Genomic DNA, 26043 nt, shown 5'->3' with positions numbered 1-26043 from the left:
GCTGCTGTTTTTGTTTTTAATTTTTTAAAATACAGAAATACTGTGTGTTTATCTTTCTCAACAGAGACAACACGGAAAGGTAGATAAAGACAAAAGGGTGAAAGCAGAGGGTTTGAACCCCCAAGCCCAGTACTTCATGACTGTGTGCCTATGTGTTAGTAACTTGATCCCTCTGAGACCCAGTTTCCTTATTTGAAAAACAAAAATACTAATACTATTTTTTATTCCTATAGGGGTTTTTAGAAAATCAGATTACAAAGGATTTTGGTGGTCTTTTGTACACTAGGGAATACTGTATGCCTATTTTTTATTAGTATGTCAGATTGTATTTGAAGATGAGTCTCTGGGTACTTGCGGAGATCAGATTGAATCTTAAGTACCAGCTCAAACTGGATTTGTGCCTGATTCTGTACCCCGAATTACAGATAACCTTCACATCACAAAGGGAAGAAGAGGGGGGACTAACTTCTACTAAACACCTACTATGTGTCAAGTTCTCTTATGTTCACTTCCCTTGTCTTTCCATAGCATTCTATAGTCCCTTTTACATCTGGGAGAGCTGAATTCAGTGATCTAAGCCACTGGTATTGCAGGGTGAAAATGAAGGTAGGTCTTGCTTCACATCCTATGTTCCATCTTCACTATGGTAAGAAATACTTTTGCAGGAAAATATCTTTATGGAATGCCTCTCTTATGGAAATGTCCAGTGATTGAAGGGCAGTATTTGATTGGGTACATGGACTATTTTGAGACAGATTTTCTCAGGAAACATAAAAGAAGTTGGGATTACTTCATATAGAAAGAGTGGATTACTTTAAAAGCCATTTTCTGGATCCTGAGAGGAAACAAGTGGTGGATATCAACCAAGTGCCTTTTGCTTGTCATTTATCTTAACCTACCTTACAATGAAGTTTACAAGCTTTCATAGTATGGCTTCTTTAGATCTAAAAAGAACTTCTGAGTGAAGCTATGGAATGTCTTTTCCCATAAAATGTTTGTTTTGAACAAGGTAGGTTTATCTTTTCAAGACTTATTAATAGCCCTATTTGGAGGTAGAAAACTAGACTCAAGGTGAGTTTCAGGAAAACATCATTAGAAATTCTGTTGAAGGTGTGATGAAAATCAAATGATATAACAGTACAGATATAAAATGATATTACAGTACAGAGACACATGAGGGTGCTCTAACCAGCTGTAAAATAAAGGAATTAAACTGCTCAAATATTAGGGAAGTTAAGGCCTGTTGTGATGGCACTGTTGAATTCTCCTGTGTAGCATTGGCTAAACAGAACAATCTTGGAATATATGGCTTTTTTTTTAAATGTACTGGCCCAACTCCTCCCCCCACCCCCATTTAAAATAGTAGAAAATGTTCATATTGGACAATTTGGGAAATACTGAAAAGCAAGGAATAAAAAAACAGATGAATCAATGTTGCTGTCAGCCTTGGAGGCTGGGGTTTACTAGAGCCAGGCCAGTTGGAGGCTTAGCTCAGGAGGTTTGCCTTCAAACACGGCCCAGCCTGTTCTCATTTTGATTCCACAGACCTTCTGCTGGTAAGAAGGGGGAGCAGAGGCTGGGGGTCTAATGACCGCAAGAAGAGAATTAGAGACGCATGTTTATCTCAATACATTTACTCTCATTAAAGTTCATATTCACTGACATCATGCATCTCCTTGAAAAAGTCTGCCCACCCACCATTAATTAAAGCCACATTTTAAAAAGTCAGTGTGTGCACTTTTATTCCAATCAAAAGTAGCCTCCTAAGTTTTGCAGAGTAGGCAGGAGAATATCTGAGGCCTGACAGCTGTTCACCTCTACCCAGTGAGGAATCATGTGATTTACATTAAAAGTCATATTGATTCAGAGCCTACAGTATAATAGCTGAGATCTGTTGTCTTGAAGAATGGAAACATTCAATATCTAATGACCTGCTAAGCAAAATTAACATTTATTTTGACGAGTCAATGTTATTTTGGATGTAGTGTATGACCATATGCTGTTATCTTACAGATAGTCTGAGAGATCTGTCTATTGTGATTGAATAATTGAGCAGCATTCTCCTATCAAAGACACCACACTTTATAACCTATATATGTGGTCTCGATGTCAAAACAAAGGTCAATGTAAATTTTTCCTTATCTGAGCCATTGCATAAACAGTAATTACCAATAGTTGTAGGATTGCACAACTGTAGTCTACAACCGTAGTCTATATTCTTGGCAGTAGTCACTGTAAGTTCATAAATTCATGAAAATAAGGAATGTTGATTTGCAAAGTTCAAGAAGGTACTATTTGTAAACAGTTCAGGTCACACTCATCTTATTCCATGTGCTAAGCAAGATTTCTTTTCTTCCAACTTCCTTTAAATGAGATCTGTTCCCTCTGTGAGCCTAGTAAAAGGGTTTTCATCCAAACAGATCTGCATTCTTTTCTATTCTTTTTCCTATTAAAGCCCCCCTGGGGACTTTTCAATTTTATGCTGATCTTTCTTTACATATTAATATCAAGCACATTTTTATTTTGTGTTGATAAAAGACAAATTATGGTTATCTCTTGTCATTGGCAATGAGGTTATTTTAGAATGGTTCTGACTGAGTGTTTGATTAGCCCAACTGGTTTATGCTTTCTTTACACAAAGGCCTAACATGCAGCATTCAGATTCTCTAGTTATTCTGGTCATGCCACCATATCCCAAAACATGGCTCATCAGTGGATTGAGCACTGGCATTAAAATGGTTTAATCCTAGGCCAAACCACCCTGAGGCCGGGAGGTGGAACCTGAGTTCTAGTCCTGACATTTCTTCTGATTCTGCAGGTAACCTGAGCTCTGGAGGGTCTGTTTCCTCATCTAACAAATAGGGGTTAGGGAATGAATACTGACCAGATACCCAAAAAGTTAGGTAGGACTAGTGGTTAAGGGGCCAAAGCGCCTCTTTGGGGCATGTCTTCCCCTGGTGCATTTACTCATCCGGTACCAGAAAACCCAAGGTGGGGCTTTCAAGATGGAAACTGGGGTCTGGTTCTAAAAAGAGCCTCCCTAAATCTAGAAGAAGCCAACAAGCCATGCCTGGTGAGCTGCTTTCATGATAAGTTTGAGAGAAGATGTTCTTGGTCTTGCCACCCCTTAGATACAAGCATTCATGTCCCATCGGTATGTGGGATGCATTCCTAGTCTCAGTCACAGATGCTGTCTTGTGACTACATGGAACAGTATCCAGAGAGACCAGACCCTTGACTGTCCACACTGCCAAAAGCAGCGGGTGGGCTCTTTCACCTCCGCTGTGGCCGGGAAGGTGGAGTGCAGGGGGGATATTTCAGCCCAGTCGGTGGTATTCTGTAGAGCAAACAGCTCTGGGCTGGGGGACAGTGGGAAGCTGTGACGATAAGCATTTTTGTAACTCTCGGAAAGTTTAAGATAAGCTTGGCTTAAGTGATTTATAAGGCCATGCAGTCTGCACAGTGAGCACTGTGGCAGTCCATACCTTCCTGCCGGCTCGGTTGTTGTGAAGATTCATCAGGGCTCTGGCATCCTTGCCTTTCCTTTCCTTGGCGTCCACAAACGCTCGGGCAAACTTGATCCCATAGTCAATGTTATCACTGCAGCCACCCCAGTCAAAAGTGCCCTTGTTGTCCTTGGCGGTTCCCTTCTTCTTTGGGTCACAGGAACAGGATTTTAATTCTCCTTGGCTACAGGCCCTGGTGATGGCAAATACAACTCCAGCTGAAGAGATGGCGTAAACAAATGCAGATTCCCGGCTACCTGTAACAAAAATGCTGTTCTTAAGAGCAGTCCGGAATGGCTTGTTGGGAATGACTTTCACACGATGGCTGTTCAATACTTGTTCTGCCTCTGACAAAGAATTCTTGAAGGATTCTTTCCTAGAGCCAAGGCTCACTCTTGAATATGAATCACTGCACTTACTACAAGCCTTTGTCAGTTTGGATAACTGTGTAACAACTACCCTTAAAGTAGACAGAGTATAAAAGAAAATGCAGCAGGAGCCTGCCCTGCACACGCCAGTCTCATACATGTGCCTTCTTTAACCTAGAATCTCATGCGTCTCAGAAGAGAGGAGACAAATGTACCTAGGCCTTCGTTTCCTCCTCTGCACCATACAGTCTGAATTTTACAATTCTGTTGTTCCGTAACATATTTTGGTATTCATGCCACTACAGCTCTCCTGGAAAAAAACTTCCAGGCATTATTGAGGACACTCATATGCATGTAAATGATTATTACTGAAATGCTGAATTCAAACTAATCTAGGAGCTGAGATGGGAAGACAGTTCATGGCAGTAACCATCCCCTCTTGGCATCAACTTGCAAGGGAGAGATTTTTGGAGGCAGTATGCAATATCCTTGAGTTACATGCTACGTCTAACTATTAAGGTGAATTTACTTTCTTCTGGAACACCTGCACTAATCACTGGTATTGGGTGAAAGACAGTGAAAAGCTTTTCTTTGGTTTTTCTGGAAGGAAACAAATTTACCGCTTATAATTAGACCTGGGCAAGAACCCTTCGGGGTGCTTTCTTAGAATTGTTCTTTATTAGAGCACAGGCTACTTTCACTTACAGACTGAAAGGTACATATTTCAGTGCAATAACTACATTAAATTATTTTAATAATCTGTAGTAACTCATAACACGGTGTTGTGGTATAGTGACAGATATAAGGCTCTTTAGGGTCTGTGTGCACCTCATTTTTCAAGTGGAGCTGTATTTCATTGTTATTAGCATGCCTTTTTATTAATGGTTGCTGCAGCAAATATATTAACAATCAAACTAGAAGCTGAACAAGCTAATGCCAATGCAAGGCAGCAAATGGAGAGCCATTTGGTGACTCAGCATGTCAAAACGAGTGTGACTTTTTGAACCACGCAGCTGGGAGAACAAACCACCTTTTCGCATCGAAGCCCTACTTGTTTCCGCTTGTCAGTCAGTGCTAAAATTTATTATTCATCCCTTGCAATATTTGCTCTGCTAGTCTCATTATTAAAAATCAGGAAAACGTATCTACACCATATTAAATGGCACTTACCTCAGCCTTCAAAAAAATCTCCCCTGAAACCTCTAATCATCAAACAAACCAAGAAAAGGAATCAATCATGCCTTGAAGTTAAGTAGAATCTATTATATGAATATTTGCCATAGGTAGCAGGTAGTGCTCTCCGGAGAGAAATGTGATGGTCATGGGAGCTGTTTTAGAATTCCAGATTATATTATAAAGATCACAGATGATTTTCTAAGTGAAATTGAGATGTTCTATAAAAAAATGGTGACTAATAGATGGAGATATGGCTTAATCTCTGGTAGTAGCTTTCAGATAAATAAAAGTTTTATCTTACCCATTTTACTGTTTAAGAAAATACCTTGTCCATAGTCATCCCATTGGTCTGCTAAAACCTGGTTTTGAATTTGGAGTTCAGTGCCCATATTTAGAGATATCACATGGGGGGAAATTCTCAAATGCATAATCTATTTACACTAATCTTAATTTTTAAGGAGAAAGAAGAGAAACTTTAGGAGGTGGTCTTTTAGGGGAAAGCTAGGGAAGATGCAGATGATAGAATGTCAGTGACCAGACAGTATTTTGCAAGTTGGTAGAGGAGTGAATTGCCTACTCATAGACTGCATCCTGGCTTAACTTGCAAACAAGTACATTGACTTATTGGCTGAAAGAAAAAAAAATCACTCAAAATCAGCTACATTTCAGAAATAATTTCCAAAGCCAAACCATCACCTTTCTGAATATGTGTCATTTATTATTCAAACTCATTACTAAATAGTTAGATATTTGTTTATTTAAATAAAAAAATAGCACATGGAATGACTTTTCATTTTACCTCCAGATGTTTCAGTATCATGTAGATACGGCCTTAAGATGTTTTCAGTTAAGTGTCTTAGATGAATCACTTAAATGCTATGTGCAAAATAGTAGCACATTTCAAGAGTTGGCTTTGTAACAAAATAAATTTTGATCTTAGTCCTCTTAGAAAAACTGATTCTGCTTAAAGCCATTGCAGTATTAAACAAAATCCAAATCTGAATGGTGATATTTAGACTTCCTATTATGTTACTATTGAAGTTTCTCTAATTTTTGGTTTGAGGTAAGTCAAGCAGTGTTAAGCAGTGTTTACTCAGTGTATAGGCTAGCATAGGTGACTGGGAGGGCAAAACATTAGAGGCTAGACTTTCTGGAAGGCTATGGATTGTGCAGCTCTTTTTTTAAATGCTTGCTTTTTTTTTTTCTTTTTAAAGCAAGGATGCTACCTAATGACCTTTTTTTGCTTAAGGCTTACTCTAGAATTCTGGAGGCATATGCAAATTTTTGTAGGATTATTTTTAAGTTTACTAGTTCTGTCTTTACATATCTCTGCCCATGTCTGGGGACAGCCAGTTCAATGAGCAAATTACAAAAGTTCCTAAAACTTGTTCTGGTCTTACTGTTGTTCTCTGAAGCAAAAGAGGCAGATATTCTCCATTTCTCTGTGACCACAGGGTATGTTAGTAACTTTTATGTTCTCCTCATCTATGGTACTGCCCTTTGTCTTTCCTATTCATCTATGAGAATATTTAGGTTTCCGAAGGAGAGTTCTTTACAACTCTAAGATATGAGTTTCCCTCCAAGCAATTAATTGTAAAACTCTTTGGATAGCTTCATTGGAATTTTGTGATTATTTCCAGGATAAGCTACCTTAGGCCAAATTCAGCCTTCCCATAACCAACACAAAATCATCACTGACAGTCACAGGAGTTTACATAAATGTCCAGGAAGAAATCTGGCCTTCTGTGAAGATTGGAAAGAAATTGTGTAGCATGAGTGTTCTAAGTTTTGAGTGCTTTGGCAGAGCATTCGGCTTCATATGAAAGAAATCTGAAGGAAATACAGTTATAATCTCTAATTTACCTGAAGCCTTCGATTGAGTCAAACTTGTTATGCTTTCTCTATTTATTACCTTTTCCCTCTCAGCCACGGTACAGCTCTGAAGAAACAAATATTGCTGATATTAAGTTAAAGTATTTTATGAATGAATCTCCAGCTTTGGGAGATATACTGTCTTTAGGATCAGTGGTCAAACTTGCTTCCTTTGATTTGTGATCTGAAGGGGTTTTTTTCATTATGGAGATTTTCATAGACAGACTGTAGGTGATCATTTTATAAATAAGAGGTACTCTTAATTTGTAACCATTGGAAATGGTTGTGAGAACTTTGAAAAGGAACACTCCTAATACATCTTAAATACCGAGAGCCTGTACATAATATATGCAAAGATTCCTTGTGCCAGATATTTGCAAATTCTTTGACAAGGTCCAGCACTTTGATTGATTCACTGGTGAGCTAATCTAGGTGAAGCCTTAAAATTCCATGTAGCTGAAATTTATTATTATCATCCTCTCAAAAATTTTGCGATGTCATATCGAAACTCCAAAAGGAATGCAGAAGAATATAGTTCTTAAACTAGAGAATAAAATTGCAGAATATCGCAGTAAATTAACTTCAGGGATACACTAAGAGTGAGAGCACTACGCCCTTGGGGGATTTTTAGAGACATTCAGTTATGCGTTTGGCCTCATAAAACCCTAGGGCTATGATGATTACATGATAGAAACACCCTCTGTTAAGCATTACCAAGCACACAGCCCGAATGATTTTCTTAGGAAGGGGGTAGGGGAGGGCGGTGGGCAAATACAAGAGGAAAGCTTCCTCTTTCTGGGGTTCACACATAGACTGTTGTGTCTTCAGTCAGATTTCCCAGTAGCAAATGGGATGTGTGGCTTCTTGAAGAAGCTGCTAAGGCCAGGTTAAGGGATGCATTTTTATTTTTTAAAATAGGATTTGATTTTCAGTTAATTTTCTCTGCTTGTATACAAGCTAGTGAGCTACTTTCCACATTCAGAACATTTAAGTTTATTATGTAATTAGATAATTTTCAATGTGCTTTCTAAAAAAAGTAAACCACAGGCGTACCCCATTTTATTGCACTTTATTGCCCTTCACAGATACTGTGATTTTTTTTTTTTTTTAACAAACGGAAGCTTTGTGGCAACCCTGCATTGTCAGATGACAACATTTTTTGAATAAAGTATTTTAAAATTAAGGTACGTAACATTGTTTTTATAGTAGTTAATAGACATGTATACATAATGCAATATACATATATATAATTTAAACATAACTTTTATATGCATTGGGAAACCAAAAAAGTTCATGTGACTTGCTTTACTGTAGTGACTAGTGATCCAGAACCAAACCTGCAATATCTCCAAGGTCTACCTTGATGTATTCATGGTTCTCACCCTACCTTCCATAAATATGCTTCTGCCTAAAAGGTACCTGGAGAATAGGTACTCACTGCAAGTTTATCCATTCATTCATTCAACCATTCAATGAATGAGTGCTGCCTACAACATATGAGATACAAGCTAGGTGCAGAGAAGGCAGAATGAGCCCCTGCCTTACAGAATCTACAGGTTACTGAAAAAAAAAAGTTTAGGAACAGAGTGACCCAAGACTGAGTAGCTGAATGGGAGGTCAAAGGTGATAAGCAGAGGTTTCTCTCTGCTTCTCAATCACACTGATTTGTTATCGTAACAATGACCATTTATGGCCAATAAAAGATGTGGGCATTCTTTCCCAATCTTCTGCTAAATCCTTCTGGAAGAGTCAGGTCCCAGAAAGAAGAGTTTAAAAGTCAAGAGTGCTCTGTGGCTGCTACTTCCTTTTCTCCTAGAGACAAAATCTGAACCTAGAGGGACAGGCAGGGTTATGACGGGACATGGATGGACAGAGCCAAGGGACGCTGCATGCTGACCCATGACCAGCCTCCTCCAAAACTTCAGACAGGCTTCTTGATTCTCGAGCCCGCATATGTAAAATAGGGCCAAGGGCACCCAACAGAACAAGCTACTTGACTGAACAGAATGCAAGACAAGACGGGCAGGGACTGTGAAGACCAAATAAGGGTGAGTGCATGTAAGCGCAGAGCCCGTGAGCTGTGTGAAGGCGAGAGACTTACTTCGCAGCAGGACCCTGCCGAAGAGGCTGTGGTCCCTGTCCAGGGTGTTGCAGTTCCAGCGGTGCTGGCGGAACTGGTGCTGGCACTCCATCGTCCACTCAGTCACGCCCAGGCCAATGGCGCGCATCACATCCGGGTGTCGGTGGCACAGCTGCCGTTGGTGGCTCACCAGGCCCGGCACGTTGTCACACATCACCCTGGAGGAGCCACTCGTAGCTCTCATGTACCTAGGGAGGACCAACGTTGGGGAGAGTACTGAACAGCAAGGCCGGGCAGGGTGTCTCCCCGGAGTGGGATAAGTTCAAAACAGCATTTCAAATGTGAATTCTTTATCCTTTAGGGGATATTAGAAAGCAAAATTTGCTTTGTTTTGTTTTTTTAACTTAAGTTCACTGGAGAAGTGGCATGGCAGGTATGGTGAGTGATCTGGTAGAAGCCACCCCCAAACCAAGTGCTGACTGTTTCTTGGCCATGAAGCCAAGGCCACCAGATGAGGCTCTGGGCAGAGTGGGAGAGGCGAGGTCTGCAGTCCAGGAATGGGGTGAGAGCGGAAGGGCCAACAGGTTTTTGGAAGACATTTTTCTCAAGAAGGCTCTGATCTCAATACACAGTGTGTCCAGACTTGGCTTCGGAAGAAGTGGACCTTTAGAAGCTCTTCACTGCCATTTTGTTGATCTGATGTTTAAATGTCTTAAAGAAACTGTGTCTAATCAGCACCTACTGGGATCTGATGCTACACTCTCTGCTCAGACATGCCATTCTTTTCCTACTAAAGAATCCTTTAAATATTTCCATTTTCCAGCTCTTTTTGGCTTTTATAGAGAACCCTTGGAAAAAAAATCTTTCTATTGTTATTAAGGATACTAAATGTTTGGAAGAATCAAACAGTGTTATAGCTTCATAAAGTACTTTTGAAAAGAAACTTTAACAAAAAATTACATCATCATCTCTACCCAGATGTTCTCTATTAGTTGTGAAATGTTTAGAAAGGTACCTTTTATATAACCCAAGCTGCCATAGGTGTCTTTTGAAGCGATCAAACAAGGAGAATGTCTTTTTCTTGTATTTTCATTATTTTATATGATCATAAAATCGTTACAGCTGTGACTCCCCAAAAATATATTTAAGTGACAGCTGAGAGACAATGTGACAAAAAGCCTGGGCAGTAAATAATGTTTATACACCCATGGAAACAGAAATAGTCATTTTATTGAAAAATGGTCACTCTGATAAATCAATCTTTGATCCTGTGTCAGCAATGTCAAGGCTAAACGCCTTTCTGTTCAAAGCAGCTTAGGAAGGAATTGAACCCCTCTTCCTATCAACCCTTTGCCTTGCTTCTTTGGAGAGCTTGTGTCTTCCTAAAGTTTCCTGCTCTAGTCTTTCATTTGGCCAAGATACCTTACTTTTGCCAGATTCTTTAAAAAAAAAAAAAAAAAAAAAAGCACTTCATAACAGATAACCGATCTTTCTAAATCGAGTTTTAAGTGTCTGTTCTGAAGTTTTTAGGTGCAAAAACGTTAGAGTTCTCAACTCTCTCTTCTCAAGATCAGAAGGAGATGGAGAAGAGTTTGTGGGTGGGGAGAGCTTCTCCCCTTGTAACATTTAAGGATGATAACCTGTTGGGTTTCAAAGTTCCTTCACTCTGCAAAATAGACAGAAGGTCACCGTATAAAGGCACAGAAGCAAAGTTACCCTTTGAGATGACTGGTTTCTAACGGGGTAACGTCTCAGTGTCCCCGACCTCTGGAGCTTTCTATTAAGGCGGTAGTCTCTACCTGGGGGCAGCAACACGTTCTTCCGCCCCACTGGGATGAAGCACTAGGAATGTGGAAGGACGAGAAATAATGCAAAATCACACGCATTGGGTTCTACGGCTCGCGCCTGCCTGAATTGGCCCGTCGGTGTACCTTGAGGGTTTTGCGGGGTGGGAGCAGAGGGGTACGATTGTAGTTTTGGAGGTGAGTTTACACGCGCGCGCGTGCGCACGCAGACACAGACGTCTGTGCTAGTAGAGCCAGAGACCCGGCTAGCGCTTGTCTAAAAGATCCCGATTTTGCTGTCACTCAGCTGGATCCAAATAAACCAAACATCCGAGCTCTCGTTTGAGGGGCAATGTGTGTGTAGTGGGTGGGGGTAGTGGTGGAAGGATTGGAGTTGTCAAAGCCGGAATGGCCTTCCGAGGAAAAGCGAAGGGGTGATAGGAGAGGGCAGCCGCTGGGATCGGGTCGGAATCCGTGACTGCCACGGCCGCGAGGAAGAGCCGCCGGGAAGGATCTGTGTGACCACTGAGGTCTCCATTCCCATCTCCAAAATCCCTCGGCGCCCGTGCGCGAGGACTTACCACCATGAAGAGCTGACCTCAGGGCTGAGCCAGGTAAAGAGCAGAGGGAGCCAGAGCCAGATTCCAACGAGACAGGCGTTCATATTAACCCCCTTGCGTCCGCATCAGGTCAGACTCCGTGTGCGGGCGCCATGCGTGCCCGGAGCAGAAGCGCTCAGCGCTGGGAGCGCCTCGTCACGGCCGCCGGCGCCTCGCCGCGCCCCCGCCCCCCGTTCGCGTCTGCGGCGAGTGGCGAGACTCGCTGATAAAGTTTCAAGCGACCAGCGGGGCGAGCGATAAAGGCCAGCTCGGGCCGCCTCGCCCACAGCCAATTCCCCAGGCGCGGCGAGCGCGGGCTGCTGGAGAGCTCTGCGCGCCTCCCGCGCGTCCCGGTCCCTTCAGCTCCCTGCCCGCCCAGGCGCAGCCGAGGGAGGGGGCGCTGCGCCGGCTAGGGTGGCGGAGGCGGTGGGGGGGGCGGTGTTTTATATAAGGCTGGATGAAATGATGGCAGGAGAGGTCTGTGGGTGAAGTGAGAAGTGAGGTGGAGAGGAAGAAACAGCTCTGCGTGGCCTGGAGCACCCGCGGAGGCAGGCACCTTTCGGGAAGCTCCGGGTCAAAGAGCATCAGTGGGTCCCCAGCTGCGGGACCGAGCGCTCCGGATAGGCGAGGCTGCAGAAGTCCCCCAGCGTGCAATGTGGGGAAACGAGGCAGAGGGAAAGGAGACAGCTGTGTACTGGAGGCAGAAAGCCAGAGCTGATTTTCAACTCGTTCCGCCGCTTCTCTCCCTAACACCGAAAGGAAGAGCAAACACTTGTAAATTTGGAGCTAAGCAGAGCAAGGTTGGGGAGGGAGGGGCCAGGCCTCAAGGAAACGAGGACCTGTGGCCTTGATTCCTCCGTGCTGGGCTTATATACAGAGCTCGCTGGGAAGGGAGCCAGGAAGGTCCCTGACCCTCCGGACCTCACCCGGGCGTACTCAGCCATAGCGTCTGGGGAAGATGCGGCTTTTACGCACACCCAGCTCCTCCCTGGCGCAAAAGACCACGCAGGGAGGAAGCGAGGCAGCAGGAGCCCGCTGAGGGTCCGCGCCCCAGCCCTGGTCGCGCCTCCTGTCGCCCGGGCGCTCGGCTTTTGCGCCTGGCGGAGGTAAAGGGGCCATCGGTCCTGATCTGGGCTCCTGGAGGGCCAAGAGAAAGAGGCTTGAGCCCGCGGGTGGAGCATCTTGAGCAGCAACTGGCTTGTAGCCCCGCCGTTTATCACCGGAAAGGAAGGAAGACCAGGAACTCGCGGCGGCCGTGAACTGTTCCATTGCTCTTTTCCTGGGGCGGGGGGGACCCGCCGCCCGCCCGCCCGCGGAGCATGCCTTGGGGAATGTGTGTGCGTGTTGGGGGTTGGGTGGGCGCTGTATTGTTCGCAGGGAATGGAGGGGTGGCGGTCCAGATAGGACGGACAGGCTTTCCCCACACCCTACTCCTAGAGCTGGGACTGGCCGGAGCATCAGCTCTCGCTCGGCGCGAACGAGGTGAGAAGCTGGACGGGGCGAATCTCAGAAAAGCCAAAAACCTGAAAGATGCTGTCATCGCCACCCCTTTCCCCCCACCCCCTTCTCAACCGCTGGTCCCTGGCAGGTCCGGCCCCTCCCAGGCTGACCCAGATACATCCCCGTTTGGGTCCGGAAAGGGAGGGGAGGGAAGCAAGCACCGCGCCACCCACGACTCGGGAAGAGCAGGGCCCCGCGCCAGGGCCGCTCCATATCGCTGGGCCGCGACCCAGGGGAAGTTCTGATCGGTCTGTGCCGGGAGCGAGGGAGGGGCCGGGGAGGCGCGGGTTGTGTTTCTGCTGGTTGTGTGTGTGTCTGTGCGCGGGGTGGCGGTTACGGGGAGGAGAGTGATGTGAAAGGCACCAAACAGCAAGAAATATCTCATTTACGTCTATGCTTTGCTCATAAACCTTTTTCCTGGCCGAAGCAGAAGAGTAAGCTAAAGTTGACTTCCATTCTCCTTTGTACACAGTCCCTGCACTTCTCCCAGCGACTAGTGAATACTGTAGAGGTGTGGGTGTGTATATTGGGAAAGGTAGGCAGTTGTACGCTTTTCTCCTGGACAGTGAGACCTGAAACTACCTGAAAAACTCAAGTTCCATCCACCTCAGCGCATCTCCCAGCTGAGGGGAGTTAGAAATACATGGAGGGTGACCATCAGCTTAGAGGCCTTTCCTCCCCGCCCAGGAGTTATGCACTGGCCGGAAGATCTGCCCTTCAGTTGTAGATGAGGCCAATGGAATGACCTAAACCTGAAACAGACCTCCTGGAATGAGATCAGGACCATCCCCAAAACTAATGAAATCCACTCCAAAGGACTTGATCCCGGGGCAGGAGAAGTACCTCATGACTTGCAGAGAAGAAGTCAGCCTTGGTGAATGGCAAAGGCTAAAAAAGTTCAAGAAAAGCTAAATCCAGATTTGAGAAAGGTTCACATAGACACTTCTACCTGTCCTATCTAGAAGCAGTCTGGACCAGGTGACTTGCCCCTTCCAGGCCTGTGATTCTGTCTCTAACATTCTCCACCCCTATTCTATTATGATCAACTGTTAGCCCTGTACAAATTCTCTTCCTGCCCAGCAGGTCTGACTTTCCTCCCACCTCGTCTGTACTGAGATGGAGTGCTCACTGCTAGAAGCTGGGGAATGCTCAAGAAAATTAGGAGGAAAGAAAGTTATTACAAATCTCACCTCTCTTCCAATGAAAACTACCATTCTAAGGAGGAGTTAAGTAAATTGCACATGATTTCCACCTTGTTATAGCAGATGATGAGTTAGGAAAGACAGAGTTCAGAGTGCCTTTAGATCTGTGTATTTAGTATCCCATTTTTCACTTCTCATTGAATTGATTGTAAAATTCATTTACTGTATACAGAACCTAATTCTCTTTCTGGATATTAATGTTACTTTGCTTGTAACTTTACTATAGCATTGTAGCCAAATGAGTCAGTCTATTTTCTTAGTTAGATCCATTGTTTGTCTAATCTCCCAGGGCAGAGAGAAAACTAATTTACTAGCAAGCCATCTCCACCCATTAAAAATGGACAGTTACTTCTTTAACCAAATAGTCATTTGTGTTTCAGTCTGAACTGGCTTCTTCCTAAGGCAGTGACCCCGATTTAGCTACTCACTAACCAGTGATTCAAAAGTCTAGTATTTCCAACTTAGAATCAACGATCTTAAAAGAGAACATTGTGTATTAACAGAGCAGATCAAGGAGGGGAAAGAAAAACTGTATTTATTTTGCTTTCTAAATCTAGTATTATTATATATATGTAATGATACAGATAATGTATCAAATAAAAACACAGAATATATGTCATTAAACCTTTTTCCTTGCTAAATCTGTGCATCTAAGAGAATCATATGCATAACAAATTTATTAATAAACTTTATTAAAAAAGAATTTAGGAGTGACTAAAGGGGAAAGGGAGCAAGCCCTTAAGGGCAATGAAAACACTCTTCAAATTTCAAACTTAACCTTTATGTATATGATTCTCTTAGATGGATACAGTTAGCAGGAAAAAAAGTTTTAATGATATATATTCTGTGTTTTTATTTGATATACTATCTGCATTCATAGGACTTCCCTTGTGGTTCAGTTGGTAAAGAATCCACCTGCAGTGCAGGAGACCTGGGTTTGATCCCTGGGTCAAGAAAATCCCCTGGAGAAAGGAATGGCTACCCATTCCAGGATTCTTGCCTGGACAATTCCACAGACAGAGGAGCCTGGCGCACTCCAGACCATGGGGTCGCAAAGAGCTGGACACGACAGAGTGACTAACTTTCACTTTTACCTATTCTTTGTCAGAAATTGCTTTTATGAAAATTTCTAATATCAATCATTTAAATCTCAATGTGCATTTAAATTAATGGGCACCAAAGACTTGCCTATTACTTACCTATTACTTGCCTATTACTTAGAAAGTAATAGGTACCTGACTTGTTCTCCTACTGAGAAAAACTATAAGACCTGGACAAAATGATAAGGCAGATCTTTTCAAGCACTGGGTAATAGGCAGCACACAGCTCTGATCTTTGACAGACGGAAAACACATGAAGTGCGCTCCATGACCATCTCATTACTGTCCTGGTTTTTGCTGAAGGACACTTTGGGGGAGGGGGTGGTGCAAGTAGAGCAGTGGTCTTAGTAAGAAGGGAGGGTTTGGAGGTCTGGCCTGTTGAAGTGCCTGAAATGGGCAGGGTAGAATATCTGAAATATCTGAATATAGGTATCTATAGATATCTGAATATCTGAAAATATGTAGCTGTGAAAAAGAGGGCCCAAGAAATCTGTATGGAAATTAACCCCAAGTCCTTGGCCAAGAGCTGAGCTGAATGTAGCCGTGACAAGATGATGCAAGGCCTAGCAGAAATTGCTTGCTGCATGTCATGCAATGTTGCGAGGCATTGGAGTTCCAGCTCAGTGAGGTAGAGAGAACTAAACACTTCCTTGAGATGCGACAAAGACCATCCTTTAAGGGTCATACCTTAGTTAAAAAGTATGTTTTAGAACAAAATTCAAAATTTTGTTTCCCCGTATTACAAACAGTACAAAGAATAAAAGTCAGACAGGTCAAGGGGAATTTACAAGGATAGCACCGACACCCACTGAAGGAAGACAACAGTGATCTTACAATGTTAATACAATAAAAAAACAACAGGCAAGTGAAAAACCAGAAAAAACGAGATCCATACTTAAGGAAAACTAGTCAAAAGAAAATTCCTTTGAGATAGCCCAGTTGTACAAACTGACAGGAAAGAAATTTTACAGTAACTCTTAAAGCTATGTTGAAGTATTAAAGGTCACAATGAACAACTAATTGGAGAATCTCAGTAGAGAAATGGAAGCCATTAGAAATAAATGAAAATCTAGAACAAAAGTACAATGTTTGAAGTGAAAAAGTCACTGAATGGGCATCACAGTGGAATGGAATTGACAGGACAAAGGGACAGTAAACTTAAAGGTTGTTGTTTAGTTACTAAGTCATGTCAGACTCCTTTGCTACCCCATGGACTGTAGCCCACCAGGCTCTTCTGTCCATGGGGTTTTTCCAGTGAAGAATACTGCTAGAAGTTACCTAATCTGAAAAACATAAAGAAAAGACATTGGAAATTAAAGCAATAAAACATTAAATAACTGTGGAATAAGACCAAGCAGTCTAAATACTTGGGCAAGTAGAGTTACAGAAAGAAAGGAGAGGAAAAAAATGTGACAAAAATATTTGAAGCTATGTTACACCAGATTTGTCTAGTATCATAAAACATACCAATTTACGGACCCCAAAACACCACGCAACATAAGTATACAAAGCATATTACACCTTCGTACATCATGATCAAACAATTTAAATTCAAAAAAGGAGGACAAAAGTCTTTAAAGCAGCCAGAGGGGAAAGATACTTTAAATATAGAGGAACAAGAATATGTGTCATAAACTGACTTTTAACTAGCAATAATGGAAGCCAGAAGACAGTTCAGCAACATCTTTAAAATGCTGGAAACAAAAAATGGTTCAAACTGAGTTCTATAATCAGTGAAAATATCTTTCAAAATTGAAAGAGGAGGTCTTCTTTTGTTCTTTCCCTTACCTTGGGAAGAGGCTACAGTTCACGAGCAAGGGCAGAACTGAGACAGGGCAGCCCAGTGAAGTCTAAAACCAGCTTCTGACAGGACCAAACCGGTCATGGCTTCTCTGTTTGCAAGACAAAAGAAAATGCAGCCCTGCTCGGAGGAACATAATTTCATTCTGGGTCTCTACAAATTTTTATCTATTATATCTAGCATCAAATCTAAAAGTTACAAAAAGCAAAATAAAACCCCATAAGCAAATCAATAGGAAATAGGGATAGACCCACAAATAATTTAGTTTTGATTTATCTGGGGACTGCAAAATAACTAAAGTATAAAAGTTCAAAAAATAACAGATAATTTTAACAGAGAGCTGGAAACCATGTTAGAAGACTTAAATGAAAAATCCTAGAACTGAGGGTGGGAGTCGGGGGGAAGTTAAGACTGAAATTGAGAATGGGTGGGTTGAAGAACTATCTAGAACCAGCAGAACAGTGGACTGGTAAAGAAGAGAAATGAATAAAAAGTATTCAGGTTAATGCACAGAGAGAGTTAAAAGGGTATAAAAATACAGAACATAAGATATAGCATAAGAATGTCTAACCTAGTTGTAATTCGAGATCTAGAAGAGTAAGAGAATAAGACTAAGAAAATATTTCCAAATAAGATTTTCCAAATTGCTGAAAGAAATCAAACCACGTATTCAAGAAATCTATCAACTTCAAGCAGAATAAAGACAGGGAAAACCATATTTAAGCAAATCACACAAATGACTGACAAAGACAGGGAAAATATTAAAGCTGCATCAAAAGACAGACACAATGGCTTCATGAGAGAAATCCTAATATATGACTGGCTTTTCAACAGAACCTACTGAAATCAACAGAAATTAGAAGATAGTAGAATGATATCGTAAAAAGGAAAGATGAAGGACTGCCAAACTGGAATTCTATAATCATTGTAAAGATCCTTCAAAAATGAAGACAAAGATGGTTTCAAACAAAAGCTAAGGAAATAAGTATTAAGTCTGTTCTTTAAGCTGAAGGAAAATTATACCTGAAATTTCAGAATATATATTCTGAAATTGCAGAAAAGAATGAACACCGGGAAGGGTAAGTCTATGGGAAAATACAAAATAATATTGACTGTTGAAACAACTATAATATCTTACAAGGTTTAAACCATGTAGAAGGAAAACATATAACATTATCACAAAACACAGGGAGGGACTCTGATTCCAGGTAAGATGGAATAAGTACAATCTGTTCTGTTCTTCCCACTGAGTACTGCTAGAAAACGTGCAAGGAATGCAGAGGGAAGCTATTCGAGGACTCTGAAAAGTGAATGGTAGCAGTGAAGCATTCACTTTGAAAAGTGAATGGATTAAGAAACACTGCCATTTTAAGTTGACTAAGTGATGATAAGTTTCTTATTTTGTATCTCCTCTGGTATCATGCAGCCTGGACCCAAAGCACCCAAAAGCTGGAGTAGGATGGAGAGAGCTACAGGGACAGTCTCTGGAATTTTGATTCAAGGAGCCTAAAAGGAACTCCTAACATACTCAGAGAGAGTGGGGGAAATCTCCTCATTTCCCCCCCCCAGCCCCCAATATCTCTCATACCTCATGCCCTAGAAAGTTGATGTTGGCAGTAATGGCGTTAGCAGCAGCAAGGACCCACATGTGCCTAAAACTCTTAAGAGATGGGAAAATTCCTCTCCACACTGAAGAACTTGGTACCAAGAAGGTGGGACAAAATTTCTCTGCTTTTCTCCTCTTTTTCTTTCTCTCCTGCTGTGTGGCTCCAAAGGGTATAGTCACAGGAAGCATATGATAGAGTGAAACAACTAAAACCACAGTTTCTGGACAGCGGACCCAAAAGTATCTAGAAAATCACATACAGAATGAAGAAAGTAATCCCACAAAGTTATATGTAAACTATGCTTACCTCCCAGGGTAGGCACATGTGGATCTGACTCTAAAAATCATACTTTGAGGAAAGAAAAATGGGCTATACCCCCGTCAGGTCCCAGATAAACCACTGGGTTTTACACATGGGAGGCAGGCATGAAAACAGCATTACAAAACTTTGAAAACTGAAATGTTAATAATACCAGAGCAAGAACCCACAGAAAGGTAAGGTGGTCAGAATTTTTGGCCTGAACCCAACTCGCTTGATTATGTGCTACAACAGGAATATCAACATTCTTCATAGGATTTAAACAAGACCTAGAGTCTCAACATTCTATTCAAAATGTCCAGAATGCCAAAAAATTATTTGACATACAAGGAACCTGTAACATTCCAACTTGACTAGAAAAGACAATGGACAGACACTGTTTCATAGGTGACATAGATGTTGAAGTTATCATAGACTTTTGAAGCAGCTATGAGGAAAATGTTCCAAGAAGTAAAGATGAATACTTTGGAAACAAATGGACAATAGGAAACATCAGGAAAGAAACAGAAAATGGAAAAAGTAACCACACAGAAGTTTTAGAACTGAAAAAATATGTACCGTCTTCCACAGTGAGACAGCGAAATATCTCACTGAATAAGGGCAGTAGCAATATTGGGATGCAGAGAAATGTGGGTGAACTTGAAGTCGTATCAGTAGAAATTATCTACTATCTACTATAGTGGTTTCACTATCACACAAATTTATGTGTGGGATTATGTGTGGAATTTATGATAGGGATTTATGATATAAATTTATGTGTGGAAATTATGATAGGGATTGCATTGAATGTATTGATTTGGGTTTGTGTTGTGTTCAGTTGCTCAACCATATCAAACTCTTTGTGACTCCATGGACTGTAGTCCTCCAGGCTCCTCTGTCCATGAATTTCTTCAGGCAATAAAATTGGAGTGGATTGCCATTTCCTTCTCCAGAGGATCTTCCTAACTCAGGGATTGAACCCACATCTCCTGTGTTTCCTGCATTGCAGGTGTATTCCTTACCATTGAGCAACCAGGGAAGCCTGTTTTGGGTAGTATAGGCATTATAACAACGTTATAACGCCCATTTATTTATGTTTTCCTCTAATTCATTCATCCATGACAGCTTTCATTGTATATGTATCTCATCTCCTTGGTTAAATTTATTCCTAGGTATTTTATTCTTTTATGCAATTTAAAATGTAACTGTTTTCTTATTTTCCCTTTTTGATATTTCATTATTAGTATATAGAAATGCATCTAACTTTTGTATATTGATTTTATATCCTTCAAGTGCATGGAATTCATTTATTAGTTATAGTTCTTTTGGTGGAGTTTTTAGCTTTTTTAATATATAATATCATGTTATCTGCAAATAGATGCAAATTTCATCTTCCTTTTCAATTTGGATGGCATTTTTTTCTTTTTTTCTTGACTATTACTCTGGCTAGCACTTCCAGTGTTGAATAAAAGTGGTGAGAGTGGGAATTTTTGTCTTTTTCCTGATCTTAGAAGACAAGTTTTCTTTTAAAAAAAAAAAAAAAAACCATTGAGTAAAGTGTTTGCTGTAGGCTTATAATATGTGGCCTTTATTGTGGTAAGGAATTATACATTGCTTCTAAACCCACTTGGTTGAGTATTTTCATGAGGGGTGGATGTCAAATTTTGTCAAGTTCTTTTCCTGTGTCTGTTGAGAGGATTATATGATTTATCCTTCATTTTGTTAATGTGGTATATCACACATTGGTTTGTAGGCATTGATTGAACCATCACTGCACGCCTGGAATAAATCCTACTTGATTATGGTATAAGTTTATGGTAACAATATGGTTAATCATGTGTTGTTGAATTTGGTTAGCTAGTATTTTGTTGAGGATTTTTGCCTCTGTGTTTATCAAGAATATTGGACTATAATTTCTTTTCTTGTCATGTTCTTGTCTAGTTTTAGACATTAGGTATCAGAGTAATGCTGGTCTTAGGCAACGAGTTTGGAAGTGTTCTTTCTTCTGTCTTTTGGGAAAAGTTTGAGAGGGATTGTTATTAATTCTATTTAAAATGTTTCATAGAATTGACCAGTAAAGCCATCTGTCCCTGGCTTTTTTTTGTTGGGAAATTTTTTTTTTATTACTAATTCCATCTCCTTCCTAGTAATAGATCTGCTCAGATTTTCTGTTTCTTCATGTTTTAACCTTGGTGTGCTGTATGCTTCTAGGAATTTATGCATTTCTTCTAAGTTGTTCAATGTTTTGGTATATGTGCGCTAAGTTGCTTTGGTCATTTCCAACTCTTTATGACCCCATGGATCGTAGCCCGCTGGGTTCCTCTTTTCATGGGGATTCTCCAGGCAGGAATACTGGATTGGGTAGCCATTCCCTTCTCCAGGGGATCCTCCTGACCCAGGGATTGAACCCATGTCTCCTGCAGCTCCTGTGTTGCAGGTGGATTCTTTACCACTGAGCCATTGGGTAAGCCCATTTTGGTGTATAATTCTTCATAGTGGTTTTTATGATTTTTTGTATTTCTGTGGTATAAATTATGTTGTCTCCTCTTTCATTTCTGATTTTGTTTGAGTTCTCTCTTTTATTTTTGGTGAGTCCAAAATGTCAGTTTTGTTTATATTTTCAAAAAACCATTTCTTAGATTCATTGATCTTTTCTTCTTGTTGTTGTTGAGTCGCTCAGTCATGTCCACCTCTTTGTGACCCCATGGACTGCAGCACACCAGGTGTCTCACCATCTCCCAAAGTTTGCTCGTTTATGTCCATTGCATTGGTGATCTTTTATATTATCTTTTAAATCTTTAATTCATTTATTTCCACTTTGATCTTTGTTATTTCCTTCTACTAACTTTGCGTTTAATTTGTTCTATTTCTAGTTTCTTGAGGTATAAAGTTATATGATTTATTTGAGATCTTTATTGTTTCTTAATGTAGTCATTTATCACCATGAATTTCTCTCTCAGAACTGCCTTTGTTGCATCCCACTAGTTTTGATATGTTTCCATTTTCATTTGTCTCAAAATGTAGATAGCTAGGTTGCTTCCACATCTTGGCTATTGTAACTAATGCTGCTATGAACACTGAATGTTTTACAATTGAATGAATTACATGAATCTTTTCAAATTAGTGTTTTTATTTTCTTCAGATGTATATGCAGGACTAGAATTCCTGAATCATATGATAGTTCTATTTTTCAGTTATTTGAGAAACACCCATACTTCCTTTCCACAGTGGCTGTATCAATTTACATTTCTACCAACAGGGACCTAGGCCTCCTTTTTCTCCCCATACTCACCAACGTTGACTACTTGTTGTCTTTTGATTATAGTCATTCTGACAGGTGTTAGAGGATACCTCACTGTGGTTTTTGTCTGTATTTTCCTGATGTAGTGATGTGAAGCATCTTTTCCTGTCTTCTGGCCGTCTAGCTGTAGGTCCTGGGGTCTCAGTGCTAATGACCGTGCCCTGGTGAGTGGGGCCAGGTCCTGGGCCACTGGTGGCCAGGGCCATGGCCAGGGTCGGCTGTGAGCTCAGGTGGTGGTAAGGCAGCCTGTCTGCTGATAGATGGGCGTGGGTCCCCACCCAGTTAATTGTTTGGTCTGAGATACCCTAGCACTGGTGCCTACAGGCTGGTGATCTGCAGCAGGACTGGGTCCTAGGGTTATAAGGTAGAGGAAGGGTTCCAAACTTGCCAGCCCCTGTGTCCATGTAGTAGGAGGAGCCCCCCAGAATGGCTGCTGCCACTCTCAGTGTCCCCAGGGTGAGCTTCAGTTGCCTACTGCCTCTTTGGAAAACTCTCTCAGTCATCAGGTTTCACCAAGCTCCTTTCAAATTAGTGCTTCTGCCCTGGGTCCCAGAGCATGTTAGGTACTGTGTGCTCTGCTTAAGAGTGGAGTCTCTTTCCCACAGCCCCCTGGGTCTCCTGGAAGCGAGTCCCACTGGCCGTCAAAGCCAGGCATTCTGGGGCTTGCCTTCCCGGCGTGGGCTCTCCTCTCTGAGGGTCCCAGTGTGGGCTCGTGCCCCGCACTCCTTGGGGAGAACCTGTGCGGTTGTAAAGATTCTCTAGACGGTGCGTCACCCACCCGGGGGTACAGGTCTTAACTACACTGTGGTTCTGAGACTCCTACCCATTCCTTTGCAGTTCCTTCTTTTTCTCTTTAGTTGCATAAGATCTTTTCTGGAGGTTCGGGTCTTTTTCACTGATGTGAGTTACGTAAGTACATGTAATTTTGGTGTGCCCACGAGAGGAGGTGGACCTCGGGGTCTTTCCACTCTTGCCTTGGCAGTGTCCCTCTTTTGCTGCTTTGAAGAATCTCTCCTTATCTTTTAGCTTTTGACAGTTTAGTTATGTGTCTTGATGTGAGTCTTTTTGGATTCCTTTTATTTGAAATGTTCTTAGGCTTCCTTGATCTTGATGTCTGTTTCCTTCCCCAGATTAGGCAAATTTTCAGTAAATATTTCATCAAAAAAACATTCTGCCCCTTTCTCGTTTCTCCTTCTTGGTTTCCCGTAACGTGGACATTGTTCCTCTTGATGTTGTCCCACAAGTCCTTTAAGCTATCTCCATTCTCTTTCATTCTTTTTTTCCTTTATGTTCCTCTCACTGGATAAGAAGCCTGTCCCTCAGGCTGAAGGTTTTAAAATAAGCAAATAAGCCTCTTTTCGTGAAGGAATGGGTGTTTCAGTCTACTGCCTGTGCTCTATGCTCTAGAAGAAGCCAGTGAGTCTGTGTGAGCCTGTTAAGAACTGTCTCTCCATTTATTGTAGATCTCATGGATGCAAACCTGTTGGCTTTCAAAGCTAGATGTTTCAAGGACCATTTTGAGTGTAGTAAGGTAAAGCAGAAGAACATGTAATATAGGAGATACTGTTGTGGCTGTCTCTGAAAAATACAACCTTCCACACCCTTCTCTCTGGCAGAAGTAGTTCACATTATTTTGCATGCACAAAACCTTCACTCTCTCCCACTCTTGTTGTATTGAAATATAGTATTGGTTTGAAGTCTAAGACTTGTTATCTAAATTAGTTGTAATATAGATAAGTCTCTTCAGGTACTGATTCTAAAATGTATATGAAAATGCAGCAAGCTTAGAACAGTCTAATACATTTGAAAAAGGACCAAGTTGGGCTGTGGGGTCTCAAACTTACTTAATAAAAACTATAATAATTAGGGTCAAGTGAGAATTGCAAGAATAGTCAAGTAGAAACAAATTAAAAATAACAGAGTCCCTAAATGGGGCCCTACATACAGAGTCAACTTATTTTTCAGCAAAAGTGCAAAGCAATTTAATGGGAAAGAAAGTTTCTTTCAAAATTTGGCACTAGAGCAAATGGATAGCTGAATGAGCAAAATTAATCTTTAACCCTACCTCCTATAATACCAAAAATAAGTATTTTTTTACATGGATCATATTTATGACATGGATCATAAATCTTGATATGAAAACTAAACAACTAAACACAATCAAGCTTCAAGAATAAAACACAGGACAACACCTTAAAGACCTTTGTATGAGCAGATATTTCTTAAACAGAACATTAAAAGCAGTGTGAGGGAAAAGAGAAACATGTTGAACTTAATTAAGAACTTCTGTTCATCAAAATTCACCATTAAGAAAGTTTGAAAAGCAAACCTCAGACTAAGAGAAGATATTTGCAGTATGTATATAAAGGACTTTTCTCTTGAATATTGTAAGAATTCCTGCCAGTCAAAAAGAAAAAGGTAGACGATCCAATTATAAAATGGGTAAAAACCTTGAATAGTCATTTCACAAAGAACATATTCAAATGTCTAACAAATATAAGAACAAGAGCAAGTAAAACAAAAGGAGAATGGTCAGAGTTAAAGTTTTCTGGGTTATAATTTTAAGAGGAAGGCAGAGTTACTGGTTCTCCTTAGATTTTCGATCTGTTGTTATGTTAAAAATTTAAGGATAATCACTAAAAAGAATATGTAATTTACAATATGGTTGAAAAAAGAGGCGGACTTTAAAAACTCCACAGGGAATTCCCTGGTAGTCCAGTGGTTAGAATTCTGTGATTTCACTGCCAAGGGCCTGAGTTCAATCCCTGGTCAAGAAACTAAGATCCCACAAGCCCTGCAGTGCAGCCAAAATAAACAAAAAAACAAACAAACAACAAAAAACACCAACTTCATAAATCAGTGAGAAGTAGGAAAGAAGAAAAGCTTAATAAAAGCCAAAGGGATGGTGAAGATAAATATAAATACACCAATAATCACAAGAAATATAAATTAACTAAACTTTCCATTTCTTTTTAAGGATAGGATTGGCAAATTTATTTCCTTTTAGGACACAGGAAAAAATGAAAGTATAAGAATAGTAAAGGACATATCAGGAAAATAATAGTTTCTTAAAAAGTATACCTTTACCAGTATCAGAAAAAAATAGATTTTAAGGCAGAAACATTAGTTAGGGATAAAAAAAAAAAAAGTTGATCATGTGATAAAAGATAAAATCCACCTGTAAGACAAAAATAATTTTAAGTTTAATTCACCTAATATTACAGTCTCAAATCTTCATATAAAGATGATCAGAAATACTAGGTTAAATTTAAAATCTTAGTGAGAGATTTTTAACCCATTGCTGTCATTAACTGACTAAATCATTTTTTTTTTTGCCATTTAACACATAATTTAAAACAACCAAAATTTTGATGCTTATGCTTAAAATAATAGCCATGTATTAGCTATTTTGTGAAGCAGAAATGTAAACAGGTTTGAACTGGGCACTTTTTCTACCAAGTTCAAATGGGGCCACGCGTTTGATGGCCTCACTGTCATGTCGGTGAGTTTGCTAGAGTGAAGGATAATGGGACCATGGTTATTTCATTATATTAAGCTATCCTGAACTTGATGTGATGGAGGATCAGAAAAGCAAGAGTGGAAAGCCCAAGGCACACCTAAAGCAAAGCCTGAAGCCTTTGTTTCCATCCTTTTTGCTAATGTCCCACTGGCCAAAAAAAATCAAATGGCCAATGTGGATGCTGAGGGTTATGAAAGAGACTCCACATGCTGTCCCATTGCAAAGGCATAAATACAGGGAAGAAATACTAGGAAGTATTAGAAATAGTCCCCAAATTAACAAGAACATCCATTTTGACTGCTATTATTAACCCTGGGACTGAGGTTCTAA

The 26043-nt window shown here is 41.0% G+C and overlaps 1 protein-coding gene across 1 annotated transcript in view; it reads right to left on the bottom strand.

Moving 5' to 3' along the window:
* The window catches only part of WNT2 (Wnt family member 2), a 43872-nt gene extending 31999 nt beyond the window's left edge, over positions 1 to 11873 (bottom strand). Inside the window, exons 1-3 of the mRNA XM_065938979.1 lie at positions 11368 to 11873; positions 9024 to 9250; positions 3486 to 3763 (exon numbers count right to left, since the gene is read on the bottom strand). Of these exons, the coding sequence (XP_065795051.1) occupies positions 3486 to 3763; positions 9024 to 9250; positions 11368 to 11450 (588 nt within the window). The 5' untranslated portion in view covers positions 11451 to 11873. The remainder of the gene's footprint in view (positions 1 to 3485; positions 3764 to 9023; positions 9251 to 11367) is intronic.
* Between the last annotated feature and the right edge of the window lie 14170 nt (positions 11874 to 26043).

This window comes from Muntiacus reevesi, chromosome 6, assembly GCF_963930625.1.
Source record: "Muntiacus reevesi chromosome 6, mMunRee1.1, whole genome shotgun sequence".
Lineage (NCBI taxonomy): Eukaryota > Metazoa > Chordata > Mammalia > Artiodactyla > Cervidae > Muntiacus > Muntiacus reevesi.
The sequence above is the reverse complement of the archived record's forward strand: the minus strand, read 5'-3'. Positions and strand labels throughout refer to the sequence as shown.